The following is a 23,100-nucleotide window of genomic DNA, read 5'->3' on the forward strand; positions in this document are numbered from 1 at the left end:
TCCACACACTCCCCCCCCCCCCCCTGCCTGAAATGCATTGATTGTTTACTTCCATAACATTGTGACAACTATGTAACACCAATCAGAGCTGAATTGGCTCTCTGAAACAGGCAGTATGAGAGAAAACCATACTTTTTTTTAACCATATAGTATATAAACATGTCAATATAAACTTAGAAATGAGCATAATGGGGCCCCTTTAACAGTCACAAATTCAAAAATGTGGTTAACATTGTGAAACAGGCGATTTACTCAACAAAACTACTTGGTTAGGTAAAGACAAAACAAATGATTGCTTAACAGAGATTATAGTTTTTATTAAAATAAGTTATTCTGTGATATTGCTGACCTTTATGGGACGTCAGTGCATAACATGACCTAAGCACATATCATTACATTTAATAACTTAACTTTTGGTGAAAGTTCTGTGTTTGTCCTGTCGCCCTATGCAGACTTGTCGCTCTTTATACAATGTCACTATGCCTGATTGATACAAACAGGAATAAGGCTCCTTATACTGTATGCTGCTTGTACAAACACCTTGGGTGGAAGACAGTTAGTTTAGGTGATCACATTTGTTGTATTATACATGAAATGTATTGTGCATCTTAGACTGTACAATTGCATAAAACATACAATATACATCCTCCAAACCACTGCCATTGTAAACAAAATGTTAAATTATTATTTAGAATGTTTGCAGAATTATATTTGAAAACTCTATTGTAAATAAGAACATCAAAGTAAAGAAAACTGTTACATTTCTTTTAAGAGAAAATGTTTTTGCCATACTCTGGTTGCATCTCTATTTGTGTTCAAATGTACAAATAGCAGATACCAATAATTGTTCACAATGTCAGAGTCCTTGACTTCTATCATAGTTGTTTTCTTGTTAAGTTACACAGTAAGGTCAAAACGACAACATTGAACAAAGCAGCTGAAGGAATGTATTTCCTGCCGCTGCTGTATGAAATAGTCAACAAGAATAACAACTTTGAGTGTGTGCCCTTCATTGCCAGTTGTAAGAGTCTATTCCATTTAATTGTAAGGCCAATACTGTTTTTCACTGGTCTCACGCGCTTTTTTTTAACAGAAATGTCATTATATATATATATATATATATATATATATATATATATATATATGTTATAACTCCGGAATGCACAAGTACAGTATCAGCACCATCCTGATCCCAGAAAGCTATCATTTGTATGCTATGTGAAGGTGCACCTGTTCGGGGAGCTGGGTTTCTTGCTGACTCTGACAGTTTTTTAGCACAGCCTGGTCTCGGGGTTCAAAGGGCAGCCCATCTCTCCCCCTGGCTTGACTCGTGCAGATTAAGTCGGCTTCCCGTTGCGGTGAAGCTCGTTATCATTGGCGGTTGTTGGAGCTCCGTCTTCACAACCGCAGCAAGACAGCGTGGCAAGTCTTCCATGTTAATTACTGTACCTGCAGACCTGAGCACTTTTCAATACTTAAAGTGACCATGAGTTAAAAGACATTTCAGTTATTTATCTGATGTGATTCAGTCCCTATTGTCAGAAACAAATTACACTACACGTAGCACCTGTTTCCCATGGCCGCGCAGTGTTTTTCTTACATTCCGCTGGCTCCCTGTGTCTTTCAGAATTGATTTTCGTCCCTCCACGCGTTCTTTTGAGGTAGTAAATGGTTTGGCTCCTCAGCGCATCACACATTGTCTATCACTTTATGTCTACTCAACACCCCGAGGTCCTCTGCAGGATGCCTTCTAAATGTCCTCAAATTACAACAATCAAATGCAAAATGCTGCTTTTATTGCCTTTGCCTCCAGGTTACAGAGCTGCTATGCACCCAGAGAAGCAGCCTTAACTGGCAATTTTCAGACATTCTTTTTTTTTTATCATGTTTTAATTCAACATTTATTCTCAACTCTTTTTACATAGTGCCTTGCCTATTTTTATTATATTTATTATAAAAGCAACAGTGAGTTGTACTATAGAGTATACAACTTGACAGACTATGAATGCATACTTTTTAATTAATTACATAACATTTTGTGCGTCATTGCTTCAAAACATGACTCATGTTCTTCTCTTTTGAATTGTTGCATTGATAGTCAGTGCCCTCACAATCTGGAACTACTTTGTTAAAATTAGAAAACTTGGTTAAGATTTGGAAAAGATTGTCAGATATCAACTTTTAATAACGATAGCAAATGGTTTCAAAGTGACACATTTTGTGACACAAACAACTATTGAATTCAACCTCATTATGTAATATGGTGCTATAAAACAGCACATTTACACATTTGCTCCTGACAGACAAGAGTCCTTAGAGGCCCTTCTGATTTATTTGTTAACATTATTATTTTTGGACATTTAAACACATAATGCAATTATAATTTGTTTGGGACAATCACACATTGGCTTTTACTGTTGTATTAAAGTACCTGCAAGCTTTAAAAAACACTCAGGAAAACTAAGACTCCATAGAAAATCTTCACATTGTTGTGTCTAATTTGGTAACAGCTGTGGGGAAAAAGCAAGTGCATTACCTTAAGCACTGTTTATGAATTTACTTAAGTTTGAGATACTGTGTTTTCTTATTTTGTGCTATTTTTATTATACCACATTTAAGAGGGAAATGATTGATTTGTTTTAGCACTCCTGTAGCTGTTTTAAGTTACTGTACTTTGCAGATTGAGTTTAAACAAATGTGACATAGCACCACCTGGAGCATGTATTTAAAATCCGAAACTTGTGCTTGGTTGAAGCAATTATCCAACACTACTTTTCAGCACAAACCGTTGTTCCCATCGAAAAGAAACTGAATAATGTTGTGGCGTTTTTTCAACAGAATGAATGTAAACATATTATCATGTTTAGCTTTTCTGTTTGGGGTCATCACCTCACTCCAACATTTTAACCATTCTTTCAGCCATTTTAAGCATTTCTATGATTCTCATTCAAGATAATTTGATGTTGTGCTTGTAAGGTAGCATGCAGTTGGCACTGATAATGAATGTGCTGAAAGCAACATACAGTAGGCTGCCATAATGTCTTGAGATCGTTAGAACAAGGGCCTTTTTCGAGTAACACTATCACATAATCAGAAAAAATGTAAAGATGCTAAAGCCACATAAATGCTTCACCCATAAGAGCGTACGTGTAAATAAAAAAGTTGCTGGGTGTCTGAGAAGCCATTATTTTCACATTTGTAGCAGGCCCACAGCAGGTGTATAGCCGCAATTGAGAGAGAGATGTGCAGGCAGGAGTTTTATGCTGCTGTTTTATAGCTACTCTCATTTTCTTTTGAGATTGGCTTGGAACATTTGGGACTGGATGATTGGGACATAGCAAATGGTTTAATACCAACAACTGGTGAGTTGGAAAAAAAGTAAAAAAATGTTTCATATTGCCCCCTGTTTTGCTAGATCAGACTTCAAGATAATACTTTTAATGTTTAAAATATTACATGGACTTTAACCATCCTACCTATCACCTTTATTCATGCCTAATCATATTTTCCTTAATTGTTTTCAATATAGGGTCCCTTATAGTAGATGACATAATATAAAGTGTATGCCAAAATGTAAAACCTTTTGTCAAGAATAGTTTCATTTTTAAGAAAATCTACCATTATAAAAGCCACTTCTTCTCAGTGAAGCCATGCTTTTAAATGTCTTTGTCACACCATATAATCAATTAGCAAATATAAGGTTCGCAGATTTACCACTTGAAATTATTGCACATTCTTTAATCAATGGGGCTTTGATTGCGGAGAGCGGTGGACAAAAGAAAGCCCTTAATTTCCATTTATAAAATGTCAATTTCCCATCTGACATTTTTAAAACCAGGATCATGTAAATGTGCTCTTAAATATGCATTTGATGACTAAATTATATCATACCAAAACACTGAGGCTAACAGGTCCCCGGTTAAAAAACAAACAGTTGATTAACCATGTAGATTGTTACTGTATGTTTCCGTTTGAACATTCCAAAAGGAAAAGCTTTGTAAATGGTGACTTACCAATAATTTTGGCAAACAAAAAAACTCACTCTATGTTTCCACTTAAGGCCAGCTCCAAAACCACACGCTCAACTGGAATAGTTTTTAATCACATACACATTTTAATTAGCTGTTGATATGCTATATCTTGGCCTCAGAAGTAACACTAGATTACAACTGTAGGGAAGCTTAGCCAGGTATGCTAATGTTAGCCGCTAGGTTTGGACCAGCAAGCTTGTTAGCCAGGTGTGCTAATGTCAGCTGCTGAGGTTGGATCAGAAGGCTAAGTTTGTTAGCTAGGTCTTGTAATATTAGCCGCTAAGGTTGGATCAGATAAACATACCGTTAAATTAATTCCTCACACTATGCTGTTGTGTTTTCATTTTTTTAAATGCTTCATAATACACCTCACCCCTTAACTTTATTTAAATGTTAAGTATATGTCGTGCTACAGCGCCATAGACTCTGCTTCAACATAAGAACAGATTAAAAGCTGCACAAATCTGCCGTCCCTTTGTGCAGTTGCAAAACTACGATTGTACAGTCACTGTACAGCGGAGGGGTATGTGAAAAACATAAATGGCTCTATGTGTTCAAAGGGTCATTCTGTTTTTATCAAATGGCTTGAGGCAAATGTGCCGTCATAATAAACAAGCCAGAAAAAATGTGTGTACTTCAAGGAAAAGTATTTTCCAATGATTTTTTGATTGTATGTAAAAGGTCTAAGAAGATCTGGAGACAATAATGACACTGCTCGCTCTACAAATTTGCATCATCCCTAACACCATATAATCATTGAAACTCTTCCACCCTCTGTAGAATGCTCTTCTTCACGGACTATGGGAACGTGGCCAAGGTGGAGCGCTGCAACATGGACGGCACCAACCGGACCCGGCTGGTGGATTATAAAATTGAGCAGCCCACAGCTGTGGCATTGGATGTTGTGAAGAAGCTGGTTTACTGGGCAGATGCCTACCTGGATTACATCGATGTGATGGATTACAACGGCAGGAACAGGCACACCATTATTCATGGGAGCCAAGTGAGTGTCACATTTCACTGTAACGCTGCTTTATGCCTTTAATGGGCTCCACATCATACAGAGTCATTGTGGACTAACGTCATTGGGAATCCGAACAGACAATTGGCTTCTCCTATCGCTAGTGTCTCATTTAGGAGACTTCAAATTGTAACATGAGAGGGGCTTTTTAGGGCACCGTGCTTTATCAGTGCAAGACAGGTGGTACATTCACTGGTTGTTGTTTTAATTCACTAGTCATTTTTATAAAAAGGGTCTATTGAATGGGGAATATAGATGGCTAATTTAATTGAAGGAATCGAGGCACATGTGTGGCTGTCTTCCAAATGAGCATATCAATAGCCTCGTTCCCCAAAGTACCTGCTTGAAGCCTTTCATCAGAGTTTATGACTATTCATTAAAACGCCTTTCAAGCAACTTGGACTAGATACTCACCCTTTATGAGGAGGAAACGTACGTTTCAAACACCTTATTTTGTATACAGGTGTTCTTTGCATAATATTGCCTCCTTCTCTAGCTTGTGGCCTCGTTAGAGAGAGGATCATGCATCTTCAATGACAAATGCCATGCAGCTTCTTCCTATATCTTTTCCATAGACTTTTTTTTTCTTTTATCATAGCCAGTATTATCAGTGTTCAGAGGCAACACATTTCCTCAGAGATGAACTCACTAGATTACTACGCAATTTTGTGTCATTTTTCAAATCAAGCTAATTTCAAGTACTTTCAGTTCAAAATGTCCCAGGATTTCATATTTGAAGCGGATCATACTGTACATGAGAGGTGCACTCAGAAAAGGTTGCTCAGAAAATCAAAATGTGTCTTTATTCCCTCACAGTCATTTTATATAGATACTGTATTGTACTTCTGAAATCACGAAAAAGGTCCTTTCATATATTAATTCAATTTTTATCTCAAAATAGTATGTTTTCTGGTGATTCAATTAAGTTAGATATGAATTAATTAGTCCATATGAACAAATCCTATGCAAAGGCTTATTTTTGTAAACTTCTGTATGAACAAATATTCCACAGATGAAAATTATAGTTTTTTTGTAATTCAATTAATAACTACAATTATAATAATAAGTACAATTATAGAGACAAATATTTCCAGCTACATATTGACTACATTTACAGGCATTCCAACAAATACAGAGCATTGAGGTAAAGGCAATGGTTTTGTTGAACTGTAGTCCAGTTTTTAATCACATTAAGTGGTAGAGTATGTTAACAAAACCATCATGTTGAAATTCTATTATTTTAAAATATTTCACATCAGATTTTACATACTTAAGTTAGTATGTGCTTGTTGTTCTCAATTTCTACGGAATGATGTATCATGATATCTAAATATTTGATTCATTTCATTTCGTTGTCAATTTAAAGACAAAATCTGATCATATTGAATTTGGCCCACCCCTCATATTGGATGCCTGTTACTGTTGAATCCTGCTCAGACAGGCTTTCAATATTTTACGATGGCTACATGCTGCTGTTATTCTATAGAAAAGCAATATGGCAATGAAAGATAAAGATACGAAAATATGATTTCATTGAATTTCTAATGTGTTAATTACAGTCCTACTTTTACTTTATTCCTTTGATGTCTATCCTGTTTGCTTGATGCTATCCTCACATTCAATCCAGCAAGCAGCAAAAAGCATGCATTACACATGCTGTAGACAAAGATTCATGTGCAATAATCACACAGTCTTGTGTGTGAGATTGTTTTTTAAGGTACAGTAGAGTGGTGAGGCCAAATTCATAGAGAGAGATGGTTGAGTAGATTTGTATTTATTTAATTATTCTCCTGCATGTTCCTCAGTGCCCCTGAAGTTAAGGTGTGAGCTGAGGTGTACTTCCTGTGAATACGGCTCATCCAGCCATGTCGCTTTGTGTGGGTGTCAGCCTGCTAAATGTAGCGTGGAGGCTGTGTGTCAGGGCCATAGGCCTCCCTGTGGAGTCCATTTTGTGATCCCGTCTGGCATGCCAAATGTACAGACATGTACTTTACCACGCTCTCCTATCGCCGTCATGACTGTTGCATGATTAATTAAAATATTATTACACATTTGTATTGTTTTCTCAGCTGGTTTTACCTATTTTTGTCCTCAGGGATGAAGTTAATGTTCTAAACATGAGTCTTCTTGTTTTCCAGGTGACTTATATTTATTCATTAGCCGTGTTTGAGGACTATCTATATGCTACCCACTCTGACTCCTCCAAAGGGAGTTCCAGCGTGGAGCTGCTACAGATCCACAGGTTCAACATGACAGCGGAGAGCAGGACAATGGCCAGCCTGGGGAATACCAGGGGGCTCCGTGTTTACCACAAACTCACTCAACCAAAAGGTACAGGACATTTTTGATAGATGGGTTCACATGCGAATGTTTGTGTCACAGTCCTCCCCATGTTGTGACTCACAAGCAGGCGTCTGGGTAGTACAGAGGGAAGATGCTTCATTGACTTATAATGATGAATCTGTCCTTTCTGATTATGTCCACAGTCAGGAGTCACGCATGTGAAATCGTTTTGTATGGAAAGCCGGGTGGATGTTCCCATATCTGCCTTCTGAGTGGCAGCTACAAGTCCAGATCCTGCCGCTGCCGTACAGGATACAGTCTGGACTCAGACGGACAGTCCTGTAAAAGTCAGTACATATTTTTCCTCAGATTTAATTTAGTGCTGTCAATCGATTGCGATAATCGCCATAATCATCTGTGACTAATTGAATTCATTATGATTAATCACAGGTTTAAAATACTAGTATGTACTTGTATTTTTTTGTAACAAAAACACATGTGGTGTTTATAATTAATATAAAATAAATGCATGACCAAATGGTAAGATAAATCATGTAACAGTTGTATTTGCCTTTTCACTACCATGCAGTTCATGGTAAAGATACGGGCTGAATGTAGGGGAGGAAGTTGGGGTCAAGCTTGGTAATATCATTCAATTGCATATATCTTTTTTTTTTAAATGTTATGATTAATGTGTTACAATGACAGCCCTTATTTGAAAATGTGTGCAACTTTGTGTATTCAAGTACATGTTCTTGTAAACAGTCATATAACTGGTAGTGCTTCCTCTAAGAACACTAATCCTGACTAGTGCCTCAAAAGGACGTTTTGCATCAGTGCTCCCTTTGATATTAGCATTAGCCGGTAAAGGTCATGCGTCATGCTAAAGCTAGCAGAGTGCCACACATGCGTCAGCTTTGTAGACTGACATTGATAGAGATGAGCACTAGTGGACACAGACCCATTTGAAAGAGACGTTCCGCTATCGACCTGTCGCCGGCCTGATTGATTATCGCCATAATGAGGATTTAAGTTTATCTGCATTTGTTGGCTGCTCTGATCAATTGCTGGACATTGTGCAGTTGACAATAAAAGCAGAAGATCAAATTGATGACACAATCAGAGGGGCCCACCAGTGTTCGATCGGGGTAACGATGCATCGAGAGACTAGCCATGACACATTTGATTTATTCCCCCCTCATAGATGTTCTGATGACACCAGCTATCTCTGTCTTGCCCGCGCTTTCCGTCTCCATAAGTATAATGAGATTCGGCGCTAAATGGTAGTGCTTCTTCTTACAGCTGTCACCATGGGGTTTGATATCTGGGTCTCTCGCAATCCTTAATTTTCTCCTGGGTAGTTGGTCTCTCCCTCACAAAATGATAAATTGAAGCGAGGCATGTGTGGTCCTCACCCACAGCATCCCAGTCTCTTGGGTAGGGGCTGAGAGCGAGGAGAGGAAGCCCTCCTTTATTCTCCTCTTGCCTTTTCCCGAGGATCCCAAAGGGTTCGAGAACATACAGCCCCCTGTGCAGCTGGCGGCCCGCCGAGGAGCTGCCTCAGCTTTCTAGGTCTCTCTGTTTGCCTTTCTACATAGACACCATGGTATTTTTGTTCAGAAGCAGTGTTCACAGCCAAGGTAAGTATTGCCATTGTCTGTTTGCTCAGGCATTTTCCTTCTCCCACTGTCAAGGCAGCTTTGTAGCGGGAGCATGATTGAAGGGGTAGAGTGAATTTATTGGCACTGATTACTGGCTCCATTAAGGTGAATGGATGGCCTTGGCTCTGGCTCTCATATAAAACAATGTGGCCAGTAAGAGGGTTTAATGCTTGAATCAGCATTGATAAATTACACCAATTAATGACAATAACAGTAAAAAAAGTTCCGTCCTTTCTTGCTTCTTAGAGCCCAAAAACGATCTCTTCCTGTTCTACGGTAAGGGGCGTCCAGGGGTGATCCGAGGCCTGGATATGAATATCAAGTCCAGCGATGAGCACATTGTTCCAATCGAGGACCTGGTCAACCCTCGGGCCATCGACTACTATGCAGAATCGGGACACATCTACTTTGCTGACACCACCAGTTTCCTTATTGGGCGGCAACAAATTGATGGAAACAGCAGAGAGACGATACTCAAAGATGGTAAGTGTAATTTGTTTTATTTACTGCAGCATTTCCCTAGAATACAGTACACTGACTTCAATACTTTATATCGGTCAGTCCTGACCAACTTGAAGAACGGTTAGGGACATTTCTAACACCCTAATCTACTTAAACACACTCATTATATTCTAAATGTTGTGCTCATTTGTTTAAAATGTTATTGAATCTGCTTTACTAAACCGGCAAAAGACTGCTCTGTAGACAGACAGTTATCAATGATTCATAATTTATACAAACAGCATCTTTCTCTTTCAATATTAGAGATATATTTAATGCCACTAAATGTTAATTAAAAATGTACCAAACATTTCAAGTGAGTAAATATACAACCCTTCAGGATACCACATACTTGAAAACTGATCATATTCATTCCTTGCAATCGTAGTAATTTCTGTTAGTTGCTCTAACATATTTTACATTCATTAAACACAGATATTTCTGTTTGTGAAACCAATGAAAGCCATACTGCACACGTTTTATTTGATCCAACCTTAGAACACGTATTTGGTGATTCTGTTGTAGAACTGGACAATGTTGAAGGGATCTCGGTGGACTGGATTGGGAATAACTTGTATTGGACCAACGATGGCTACAGAAAGACAATCAGCGTTGCCAGACTGGAGAGAGCCTCACAGACCAGGAAGACTCTGTTGGAAGGGAATATGTCACACCCCCGGGCCATCGTGGTGGACCCTCTAAACAGGTCAGAAGAAATTGGTGGCTATACCAGCAACTATTTCTAATCATTCGTTTTGTCTGGTCTGGAATGGATTCAGCGAATTTTGGAAAATGTGGTTGTATTGGTACTAAACTGTGTAGTGTGTAGGGGTTTGCAAAATCGACTATTTCAATTTTTTAAATCATAATACACTTGCGAAGGTTTGATCGAATTGACAACTGTGGAATGTACAAGATCAACTTCTACTTCCACTTCTTTACTAGCCAAACCTTTCTCAACAACTCCGAGATTACATGCAAACCCTTAGATTGCTGTGAAATATATGCCTTGGCAAATCACATATTTTATTTAGTAAATGTTCTTAACAACCAAAAGTATAAAATCCGAAAGATGTTTTAAGCCAGATTTCAAGCACAACCAAAGTAGTTTCATAACCATTAAGTAGGAGAAACGTTTTTTGAAGGCAGAGTATTTCTGTAGTGTGCCATTGAATGAGTCATTTCCAAATATCTCATTGGATCTGAAGTGGCATACAATAATCAGTTTTGAGCTCCTTCTTGCCTTGTTGTAAATGTATTAATTACAGTATGGTTCGAGATAAGACCACTTAGCCTTATGTAGATGTAAACATCTCTGCTTCAAAAGTGAATCATGAAAATCATTGGTTTTAGCATAAATCTGCTAGGACTGATTATCACCTCATGCATATCTCAACATAAAACATGAAAAAGTAAATCAGCATGGTTAGACTGAGACAACATTTTATTTTATTTTAAATAGAATAGTGGCTAATCTTGCTGCAAATACACCTTACACACAGCTACCAGTTATTTAGCCACAATTAACCTATTTCATAGCTCTGTCTCTATGTCTTCTCGCACATCATCTGTACAATTGTTATGGAGGACTCCACCAGCAGAGATGGTATTTAACATATAGAGGAGATGCTGCAAAGCTCAAATTCATTGAGCGTCTTAAGGATCTTAAGGATTAACATTTTAAGGCTTAAATCGTATTAACACACACCACATCCATAGCAGTCAGAGATTAGTCTTCAAGCCTCAAGAGGGTTGCTCCTATCATTTTGCCATACACAGCTGTTTCAGTGCTGTAGGTAAATACACCAAACCAAAGCCCAAAACTTAATAATACTTGATTTTGAATTTTGCCATTTCCCTTTTTACTCTAACATGTTTCAATACTTACTTAACAAGAAGCAATCAAGTCTACAATTTGCTTTTTTTTCTATTGTTGTGCCTGGTTTTCTCCTCTTACAATCACCCAGATTTAAGCATGCGAAATACTTGTCACAGTGGTCCAGACTGTAAATCGAAGGAAAAGGAACACACTGATTTTCAAACATAAAATCTATGTGCATTCGTGTGAAGGGAAAAAAAGAATCAATTGTTACAACTGTGGTGAGAATACAGCCATAAACTTGTGAGACTAATGAGGAAATAGCATGTTTCGCCCCGTGTCAGAATGTTCATTCCTGATAGATTTACTGAGGCAGCAGTGTCAAGGGGTGGACATATCACGTCACTTTTTTTTATACATGGATTAATAACTTCTACTCCGACCCTCCCGCTGACAGCACACATGATTAGAAAAGCTAGTTTTGGGCCTCTGAGGGAGCATTCAGCCCGAACCCGAGAGTCCTTTGATGTCTATCTGCTCTGCTGGAAGGGTCTCTTCAGGTAACATTGATGCACCTCTGCATCCTTGCTACCTTATTTTCTGCTCTGTCGGCCGCGTCTAGTCTGTGTTGACATGATAAGGACTACCGTTGTCAACTTAACAGAGTCATACCTCTCTATCTTCGCTATATTATGGAGCTAAAACAGACTTGTGTTCATATAAGGAATGCTCATACAAATAACATTAATTTTTGAGTTAATTGATACAAATTTAATAGTGGTTTAATCGGTTTTGGTCAACTCTTTATGCCTTGATGAATGTGTGTTTGTGTTGTCACTTATTTGATTACACTGCGTGCGTGCGTGCGTGCGTGCGTGCGTGCGTGCGTGCGTGGTATTGATGAATAATTCACAAGGTCGTAAAGATGACTTGAAGTCTTCATTCACCTCCATATCCCATTCTGTTTCATCTTCCCTTAGCCAGCCCTCTATCATTGATGAGAACAGGGGGCCACATGGCTCAGTCAGCATCACTCAAACGGAGCAAATCCCCTGGGCATAGTTACTAGAGAACAGATCACGTCAAATCGTTGACCCAATCACGTTTCAAATACCACAGGCCCATTGAGAGTTGCAGTCTCGGCATACACAAGATATACTGAAAACTTCATTTGTTTTGTTTTATGGGAATAGGAGACTTCCAACTTTCCCTCGATGTGCAGTCAAGCTACACTTCAGCTTGATAAGCCTGAATAATTTCTCAGGCTACGATGCACTCTGTTTCTGACTTTTGGGGATGTTTGGTTATTTGGTTTTGTGGGACATCTGTATTCCATTAATTTCGATCTCAGTCAAGAACGCTCTTGTCACAATGTTTTCTGATCAAATGCCTAAGCGGTTGAATTTGGCAGTACAGGTTCCGGTCTCTCTAATTCTTCCCGAATGAATGAATGAACGCTGTGAACCGAGCAGCTCGCGTACGATTCACAGGGGAGCTAAGTCACACCTTCCCATGGGTGTACAGAACACACAACACATTTCACTGTGAAACGGAATACATCAATTTGACAAATGCTGTCATATGTGTATGGATTGATAATAAATCAAAGCAGGGGAACGCTGAGGAAGGAGATCAACCATCCAACATCGTTGTGTCACGATAGTAAGGGCGGGGATGAATGAGGAGACAGCTGAAATGAAGTGCCTGAGATTGAATTTGGAATGTGATCAGTGTTAGTTTGAATCCCGTGATGACTTATAAGGCGCTTTCACACTGGAGTACTTTTCCCCGTACTTTTCCCTTTTAGTTCCGATAGTTTTGCGTTCACACCAAAAAGAGAACTTTTCCCCCTTTTTCAGTCCCTGCTAGAGAGCATGGATGTATAATAAGAACTGGATACAGCGTGGGAGGCGGGGTCTCGTTCTTTCCTATGAGAGCTGCTTATTGGCGCATGAAGGCAAAATGGCCCAACTTTTGAGAGAACGAAACGTCACAGATTACCCGTCATGCCTGGCTAGAGCATGCGCATTTGAGTTGCCCCTTAAGCCCCGCCCCCCGAGCTCCCACTCTCGGTTCACTAGAATGAATGGAGAGAGAAAAAAAAATCGGCTCTTAGTGCATTTAGGGCTATAAAATAGTTCATACTGGGTAGTTTATTTAGTTTAAAAAAGATTATCCGCTGATTTACAGACGTCTCTTTCCCCATGTTAGTCAATGGGAAAAAGTTGTTTTGGGCCGGGTGACGTCACGGACTGATACGGAAGTTGCAGTACCGCCATTTGGACAAAACAAATATTGGGCACAGAGTCCGGCGCACTTCCTGGGGGCTTGAGTATACTCCCTGAAGTTGTTTGCGGCCTGCCAGTAAACTCAAAGCAGAAGAAGAATGAGTGACATCAGCGGCTTCATTTGCGTAATCTTCCCTCAGGGACTTATTCCGGTGTGAACGCGATCTGCTCTTTAGTTCCATGGGGGAACTAAGTGCTGGGAACTAAGTGCTGGGAAGTGGGAACTAAGTACGGCAAAGTACTTGGTGTGAAAGTGGCTATAGATTTTGCCTCAACCAATGCCTTGCAATGATTATGGTTTTCTGTGTGCATGGTAGCTGGATGTACTGGACGGACTGGGAAGAAGATGAAGTCAACGACAGCATAGGGCGGATAGAGAAAGCCTGGATGGACGGATCCAACCGCCGCATTTTCGTCACCTCCAACATGCTGTGGCCCAATGGCCTGACTCTGGACCACAGCACAAGTACCATGTACTGGTGCGACGCCTATTACGACCACATCGAGAAGATTAATCTCAATGGGACAGGAAGAATGGTGAGTTTTAGTATGTATGTAGAGATCCCATGGAGCAGTTAAATGATGTAGAAAGTCATTTGTAGGAAGCATTTAAGCTGTGATTCTGCTAGACTTGAGGGTTGGGAATTGGGATGCTTGTGAGATTTTAATAGCTGGCCAGAGGGTGGAATGCAAAATCCTGAGTGAATAAACCTCACCAAATAAACATGCCAATTTAAAAGTGTTAATTTTATAGCATCAACACAAGTAGTTTTACACCCTGAAGTGGTCAATAAAGACGGAAAGCAGTCACATTTCTATTAGAAAGAAATGTGCAGCTGGGTTTTGACAGGTAGGCTATTACCTATATTATTTTTTTGAGTTGTTGAGCAACAGTTTGGTTCAACTTAATGTCATTTTGAAAGAAACTTGGTCCAAAAACACCCACACCACAGAAACAAAACATTAACTGTCAGTTCTCAACGGTCTCCTGTTTCATTCGGCCAATATGTCTGTGCTATTACAGCAGAGTTTGACAGTTTTTCAAACAAAATGATTATGTCAAGGTCCAAAAGCCATTCCTATATTTTATTTATGATACAATGTTAATCTGCAGAGCAGTGAAATGATTGCTTGCGGCTCCTCTTCCAACCACAAGTGGCAACAAGACAGCCCTTCATCCCAAATGCTCCCATCGCCTCTAGTTTCTACTGGCATATTAAGCTAATGAATTATTTGCAAATGCTATTTAATCATTGCCAGGATTCGAGCAAACATTATTATAAGCAGACAGCGGCTTGTGAATTAATGTGTGCAAAGAAATTAAACCGAATTCATCATATACTGTATTCTAATATTTTCTAAGCCCATGTTCAAACACGGAGAGCCCCCTTTTTGAGATGATTGATTATTTTGTTACTGATGGCATCTTTCCGTGGCCACGCTAATCTTTTGATTACACTGCATGTTTGCTCCATGTTGCAGGTGGTGTACAATGGAAAAGAGCTGAACCATCCGTTCGGAATCTCTCATTATCGTAATTTCATCTTTTGGACGGAGTACATGAATGCCTCAGTGTTCCAGCTGGAGCTGACCACCGGCGATGTGACTCTGCTGCGGAGCGAGAGACCACCGCTATTTGGCTTGCGTGTCTATGATGCACAGAGTCAGCAAGGTTGGCTGCTTTTCCCTCGTTTACTCCCCATTCATTGCCACTACTAGCTGAGAAGGGTTTGCACTGAAAATAGAACCACTCTGCTCTTGGTCCAGGCACCTAAACACATGTCTTTAATGGAGAGCACTTAATGTGATACACTTGAGATTTCTACTCGTACGCCTAATGGTGTCAAATGTTATGGCGTAAACCAGGGCATTGATCAACAGTGACAGTGACTTTAAAACCATCCGGGGCTCTTCTCTATGAAGTTAAATATGTGAATCAGTGTTTAGCTCAATTCTGTAACAAATGATGATGGATTCCTGCTGCTAGTAAGCTGAAAAGAACAGATAGGGGTATCGGATATGGCTGACAGTGGAGAACTGCCTTCACTGCAGAATTTTTTGCTATCCCTTTATCGGCCTAAAAAACTGTGTTTAGACACCTTGTTCACAACAAGGGCTGGTTGATGCTTTTGTTGTAATTTTGCTTGGATGACATGATTTTAAATTCTCAAAGTAATTTTCATTGATTTCAAGCCATTGTGTGGTGGAAATTCTGCTTTACAAACATAATATCTGCAGAGGGCAAGGCAAGGCAAGTTTCTTTAATATAGCACCAATAGCACCTTTCAACAAAAGGCAATTAAAAGTGCTTTACAAAAATGAAAGACATTAAGAAAATGGCATTTAAAAACGGTCATGAAAAAGCAAAGATGATAAAATATACATTACAAAATAAAATACATGAATAATAGTAACAGTGCAGTGTAAGATATGAATAGTTCAATTGAAAGGACTCCAAATCACACAGTTCATACACTTGGCAAGAGTCTGGAGGTCTGAGATCCAGACGTCTAGACTCTTTCCACGTCTCATCCTCCCTGGAGAAACGCGCTGCACTTTCAAAAACAATGCAAATAGAAAAACACAAATGTGCCAAAACACATGCAAAAGAAGATCTTCACCAACTTCAAAAATAATTTGCAGGTTTTACGAAAAGCACGATGAATGCTTGTCTTCTGCGTGCACAGCCTAGTTTTCAAAGACATTTTACTAGAAATGTCTCCATCCTTCAAGTCACTGAATAGATTAATTGGCTGTCCAGTCTTCTGAGTATTAGCAATTGGCTCTTACAAAACCAAAAGTTTTATCTCATTGGCTCAGCCCTTCCTTTGGGCTCCGGGGAAAATGAAAGTGACAAAGGTGTCTCATCCCTTAACTTTTTATGTGACAGTATTTTTTTCGCTCTTTGTCCAAAAAAGAGAAATTATTCCTTCAAGAAAGATAAAAATGTCAAATGTCCCGCACCAACCGTGTTCCCAATAATTCACTTGATATGTGGTCATAGATCACGTGGCGTACGCCTCGCACGTCTGTCAAAGAGTTTTGCAACAGTGACGTGATTTAGTGACCCCTGAGCCTCTGCTGTTCACCATACAAAAGGGAAAGTAGACAAACCACCGGCGCTTAAGGTAGGCTTTAGATAATGGAGCTTTATATTAGCAAGACACCTTATTTGGGATTTATTTCTCTAGGTGACAACGCGTGCAGTGTGAATTATGGGGGCTGCAGTACCCTCTGCCTTGCCATCCCAGGAGGCAGAGTGTGTGCCTGCGCTGACAACCAGCTTCTGGAGAAGAACAATGTCACCTGTGCAGGTAGGAGGACATCATGAATCAGACAAAGGAAAAGGCCTAATATCACCCTGTCCCAGTATACTGTAATTCTGGCTTCATCCTATGGGACAGACAACAAATAATAACCTCATCTTTTCACATGCAAATCTGCTAATGAACAAATAAATACACAGATCGTTTTCAGATATATAAGCTGACCTCACATAGGGTCATGAGACATTATTAACATGTTTTATATGCCATCATAGCTATGCCAATAATTCCCCCAGAACACATATGTCATGAAGAAGATTTCAATTTTTTCCTCACTTTTTCTCCCAGAAGCCTCCAGTGGTGGCCTGGAGCCACAGCGATGTAGAAGTGATGAGTTCCAATGCCATAATCAGCGATGCATTCGGGCCCTGTGGAAGTGTGATGGAGATGATGACTGTCTGGATGGAAGTGATGAGGAGAGCCACAGCTGCTGTGAGGATGCTAACACGAGTCTGTGCTGCAGGCTCTGCCTGCAAATGCACTCTAACATGTTGTATGTACAGACAATACATATTGAGATACGCCTACATGCAGCAAGTAAAAACAAACAAACATTTTAATACAAATAAATCCTTTAATCATTCCAAAGACATTTACAGCATTACAACAGCAACAGTACAGTTCAGATACAAGACCAAAATAAATGAGAAGATTAACATATTTAATAGAGGCAAACACATTTAAATATAACAAATACAATAAGTGCACATCCTTAGTACACTGTAAACCCACATATTGAAAATAGTAGTGTACTGATCATTACAATGATAATTTTGTATTACTTTTTACTGTTTTAGATTAGATTAGAATCTTTAATGACCACACAGCCAGGCTGGTGGAATTTGTGTTCAGTGCAGATCATTACAGCTTGTTCCATACAATTCAACATACAATAAACAGACAATAAGTTTTGCGGGGTAAGTACTACTTAAAAGTATACATTTAACAATTGTTAAATAGTATGTGCGTCTGACATCAGTAACGACACTCAGGAAAACACCACAAATGCATGCAATAAGATTGATCTGCCCCTTCAGCAGTTGATCTGATATATGAGGTCTTAAACATTTGACTTTTAAGTGGATGAACTTAAAACTGTAGGAGAACTAAGGCTACGTTTTTTGTTTTCTCCTAACTTTTATTAAGGTTTACACTGAAAAAAAAATAGCAGCATTATAAAAGAGAACATATAAATGTATTGAAATTGTAAAAAAAAGTGTGTGTTGCACACAACAATGATAATGTGAAATACCATCGAGTAATAACAAAAAGTGAAATGCAAAAGAGTGTGTATTGCACATACCAGGGTCATTGCACACGATTGTAATAGTACAGGAAACAGTGAATAGTAAATAGTACAGGATAAATCTGTACTGATGCCAGCTTCTATGTTCGTAAATGTCACTGAAGCAAGGGGTGAAAAGTGTTCCTCCTCCTCACTGAAGTCTGCCTTTTGCTCCTGTCGAGGCCGTTTTGCTCTTTAACTTTATTTAGCTAAAGAAAAATGATATGATCAATTATTTTTTCAAACTCACACTCAATGGCCCTGGCTCATTTTCTGTGAAGAACATATATCAGAACACATTTTCAATGACCCCCCCCCCCCCCCCCCCCCCCACCCCCCACACATTTACATTACATACAGGGTGTTCGGGGCTAACAAAAGTGTGTGTGTGTGTGTGTGTGTGTGTGTGTGTGTGTGTGTGTGTGTGTGTGTGTGTGTGTGTGTGTGTGTGTGTGTGTGTGACTTTTGTGTTTCTGCCCCTGCCATTCCCGCACAAGGTTGATAAAGTCAAGCACGGACACCTGTCTGCTCTCACATTCCCGCATTATGTCTTGCAGGAACCAATCTTTATTTGTGTCACACTCTGTCCAAGCTGCAAATTTGAAAAGAAAACACAATAAATAAAGCTTTGCCAGTTTGGGTCCTTATCACAACTGATCAAGATGGCCAAAAGATTCTCTGCTCAGAGGGCCTTGCAAATGATTCTGGAAGAGAGAGAACGATTTGATGATGAGGAAGAGGTTTCAGAATGTGAAGATCATATTTCTGAGAATTCTGAGTCTGACAGTGACTTTGAAGAAGAGGATGAGATTGAGCATCAGCTAGTTACAAAGAAAAGACGAGCCACAGGACCAGCCGGTCAGCGGGCAAAAAAACAAGTAGCACTTTAATTCATTAATGTGATCTAACAAATGTAAAAGGATAAATATTAATCATATATGCTGTTTATATTGCTTGTAATTGAGATGAAGTAAAGTAAAGTATTTTAACATAAAATAGTTTGATTGTGTTGAATTGAAGCCCAAAAAGGCAGCAGGTCCACCAGACCCACGAACACTGGCTGAGTAACACAAATATGAACACCACCCAAGGGTTAAGCAAAGCACTATCATTTAATCGTCTGCCAGAATTATCTGAATAGATTTAATTATCCACTCTTCTGGGATATCATGGTTTTAAACAATTGTCTGACTTTGTTTGTTTTAGTGGGTACATAGGGTTCCTGTGAAGGCCACAATATGAAGTAAATACTAAATCAGTCCGATGCATGAAGTACATTTTGTGATCTGAATAAGTAGTATTTGTCTCTACCAGTGTTGTAAGAAGTACTCAGAACCTTCACTTTGGCAAGTAGAAAACATAATGGTCAAGTAAAAGACGTGAATTCAAAATGTTACCTTCGTAAAAGTACAAGTATTAGGATCAAGATATACAATATGTTACAAATTAGGGTACTCATTATAAGGAATGGCTTTTTCACAGTATTATATTCTTATGGTTGTTATATTACCCTGTTTTTTATCCCTGAAAAATACATGTTGGAGCATTTTAATGTTGCAGTTTGTCAACATAAAGCCAGTTAAAGGGGCTTCAGAAAAATACGTGGTTTATTTATAGTACTATATCATATTGAGAAACATTTCACATGTTTTATATAAGAATGATCGAGTAAATAAGTAAAAAGTACAATATTCGCCTCCGAAATGTAAAACAGTAAAAAGCATCTGAAGTAGCATCAAATGGATATGATCAAGTAAAGTACATTTATGTCAAAACAATACTAAGTTTTATTTAAACACTGATCCCTACCAAACACACATTAAGGCGAGACACCCCAGGTGAATAGGGTAATGTTTTTAACTTAAAGATATCAGCTAGAAATTTATCCAGTTAATTACTTACAATAAGGCAATTGTTTTTTGTATTACAAGTTTTCTCAAATAGCATGTTTAAATATGCAAATGAGCCATTATCTCATGAAATTTGCGCATATTTTAACACATTTCAGGAACCGAAATCTGAACTTTGGATAAAGCCAGGATCAAAATGATTGTTTCATTTTGTAGTCATATTAGTATCTAAGGCTTTTACAGAAGGGATTTTGGATATCTCTTTGTATCACTCCATAAATCAGAAAATACTGTCAACAGCCCTAAAATATCAATTTTCACCATGTTTTTAGGTATAAAATGTTATATAATTCAGGCTATGAATTATATATGACCAAACCCTTCTGTAAAAGCCTTCATAATATTGATAGGAATATAACTGGAAGGTTTGGTGTATGTAACTGCTACTGAAGTGGACATTTCGAACTCAGAGTAGGAGAAAAAACTCATTTTGAGAAAACGACCTTTAAAGATTGCAGTGTGACGCTAGCTAAACCCTCCTGTTATCTGGATGATAGCTTGCGCATCGACGCACTCCGTGAAGGTATTTCATGTTCGGGGTCATTTGTTTTTTGTATAACCTTGCTTTGTGCAAGTGACAATTGTTGTCGTCTTCTCTGTGAACGTTTTTTTCGCCGTTATTTTGCCATTTTCAGATTTAAGTTTCTAGCGGAAAGCTAACCAGGAAGTGCTTTAGCACACCACGTGACGCATCTGAACGAATCACGTTGTCAGAAATTGACACCAGCCAATGAGATTTCGTTTCTTGGTTTAAGACCCCTTTGTACTTTCACGATTGGTTGCTGATACAAAGGAAATGACCATATTTGGATCCGATGAGATTGTGCAGGAGACACGGAGCTTTCCAACGAATCGTTGGAAAGCTCCGTGTCTCCAACGATTGGCAACGATACCCCTGATGACATGGTGCAAACAGCGGTCGCGGTACTTTATGTTACGTTAGAATGCTAACTTTTGGTGAATTTAGGAGAAATCTACAGACGCAAATAGACAAACTATAGTAAAATAAACACTTAAATGTGTATTTTGTACGTTTTCCTTCCAAAAGCCTGAAAGAAAACATGTTATGGAATCAAAATAGCACAACATCTCAAAATTGACCAGTGCAGGAAAAACGATGTTTTTGCCTGCCGTGTCTCGCCTTAAGTGGATACATTAAATGAAATACATGGCAATTTCATCAATATGTAGTAGTCACATCTTAGACAGGGAAATGTGCCTTCTTATTTATTGTTGGGGCACAATCAAAATGTAATCCACATAGAGGTAATGTTGCCCGTGACAAGACACAAGATGATAACGGAAGTCATTTGACTTCAGGTGTCAGCGTGGCACGCTCTTGCAGCATCTGGCATATCCAAACACCAGGTTGTCTGGAAATCAGAGGCAATTTATCATGCAGATAGTGTGGCAATAACTGCACATGAGTTTGCCCACATTAATTTAATATGATTTATGGGTTGCAAGGCTTAATGGTTTTGGACGGTCAATGTGTAATTAAAGTTAAATGATTGAAAAGAAAATAAGGAGCTTGTTAGTAGTTCCAGGGAAGTTATTACATGAAAATGGCTTTAATATTAAACTAAAATCAAGGCACTGAAGCCAACAAATGAACTTAAGAACACTGTAAAAACTGTTACAAAAGCTCCATTACTCACTATTAAAGGACAAACCACCAAGGAAAAACTTAAGGGGATTATTCTCTTTAAAACATCAATCCTTTTTTATATTTACTACCATGGCTTAATGGTCTTTCAGTGGAAGATTAGTTCAACTGTGGAACAAGTGAAATCCCACTAAGAAGCTGTGAATCAACTGAACATGGAACTCTAACATTTTTCATTAGCCTTTTTTAAATTATATTTCATTTAACTTACTGACTTCTGATCTTTGAACCCTTTGCAGATAATCACACCTGCCCCGTGGATCAGTTCAAATGCAGCAACAACCGCTGCATTCCCAAAAAATGGCTCTGCGATGGAACCAATGACTGCGGAAACAACGAGGATGAGGCCAACACAACATGCTCAGGTATGTACAGTACCATGCATGCTTGTCAGAAGTGGTTTTCTCGTATGAACTCTTAATCATTTCATGGAGAATCATGTCAGGAAGTTATCCCGAGTTTCCCCTTTCATATTTGTAGTCTTGTAGAGCTTTTACCATTAACTGGAAGTACTTTGCCTGGTTTAGCCGAGGGATGGCAACTAGGTCACGTAGCTTGTTTGTTATTTGGTAATCAATAAAGCATTGAATTGGCCAATTTCGGTTTCAGCCCTTTAAGACAGAACTTCTGAAGTCTAGTCTTTAACACGCCCATGCATTTGCTCAATTACGCTGCCCACGAGCGGCTCTTTGTATTGTTCTGAAATGATGTTATTGGAAAAACATTTTGTAATGCTGGGATCAACTGTGGCAACTGTGAATTTCCTAAATCTGGTCTTCTTTCTAGACCCTTTTTTCTGTTTTCTTTTGTGTAAATTACGCTTCTTTTTAAACCTCTGATGTTTATTTTTGCATGGAAATGTCATCAACAAGCCCATTCAAGTGCTTCATTCTCTGGACCAAGAACAGCTATTTGTAATGTTCTGAAATCGTTGTATTGGAACATCTTGTGATTCCGTAGTTGACTGTGGGTCAGTTGATGTGTTGTGTGACTTTTGTGAATGTCTTAGAAATGCATAACATGCTAGCTCATGTAGACTGTATAGAGAGGCGAAGTCCCGCCCATCTACTTCCGCCCCATGGGACCTTATTTCGGAAAAATTATGTATTGAAGTCAATGGGGAGAGAAAGATTATCTTTCGATCCCGTTTGAATTGTGCCACGAATTACACATATGATGTTTGTCAATCTTAAAAAATAATTTCCATGTCAAAAAAGTCACAGTTTGTCGTAAAACTGTTGAAATATAAGACTATGAAAAATATGCAATTATTGTAGAAAGACTACAAATCCCAGAGTCGCGTAAGTGA

General features: G+C 38.8%; 1 protein-coding gene across 1 annotated transcript in view; it reads left to right on the plus strand.

The window, feature by feature from the left end:
* Positions 1-23,100, plus strand: part of lrp1bb (low density lipoprotein receptor-related protein 1Bb) — a 305,232-nt gene that overhangs the window by 142,833 nt on the left and 139,299 nt on the right. Inside the window, exons 8-17 of the mRNA XM_034134148.1 lie at positions 4,812-5,034; positions 7,191-7,383; positions 7,539-7,682; positions 9,243-9,479; positions 10,023-10,203; positions 13,922-14,141; positions 15,087-15,276; positions 16,796-16,918; positions 17,222-17,362; positions 22,031-22,156. Coding sequence (XP_033990039.1) covers positions 4,812-5,034; positions 7,191-7,383; positions 7,539-7,682; positions 9,243-9,479; positions 10,023-10,203; positions 13,922-14,141; positions 15,087-15,276; positions 16,796-16,918; positions 17,222-17,362; positions 22,031-22,156 — 1,778 coding nt within the window. The remainder of the gene's footprint in view (positions 1-4,811; positions 5,035-7,190; positions 7,384-7,538; positions 7,683-9,242; positions 9,480-10,022; positions 10,204-13,921; positions 14,142-15,086; positions 15,277-16,795; positions 16,919-17,221; positions 17,363-22,030; positions 22,157-23,100) is intronic.

This window comes from Trematomus bernacchii, unplaced genomic scaffold (assembly GCF_902827165.1).
Source record: "Trematomus bernacchii unplaced genomic scaffold, fTreBer1.1, whole genome shotgun sequence".
In the NCBI taxonomy this organism is placed as follows: Eukaryota; Metazoa; Chordata; class Actinopteri; order Perciformes; family Nototheniidae; genus Trematomus; species Trematomus bernacchii.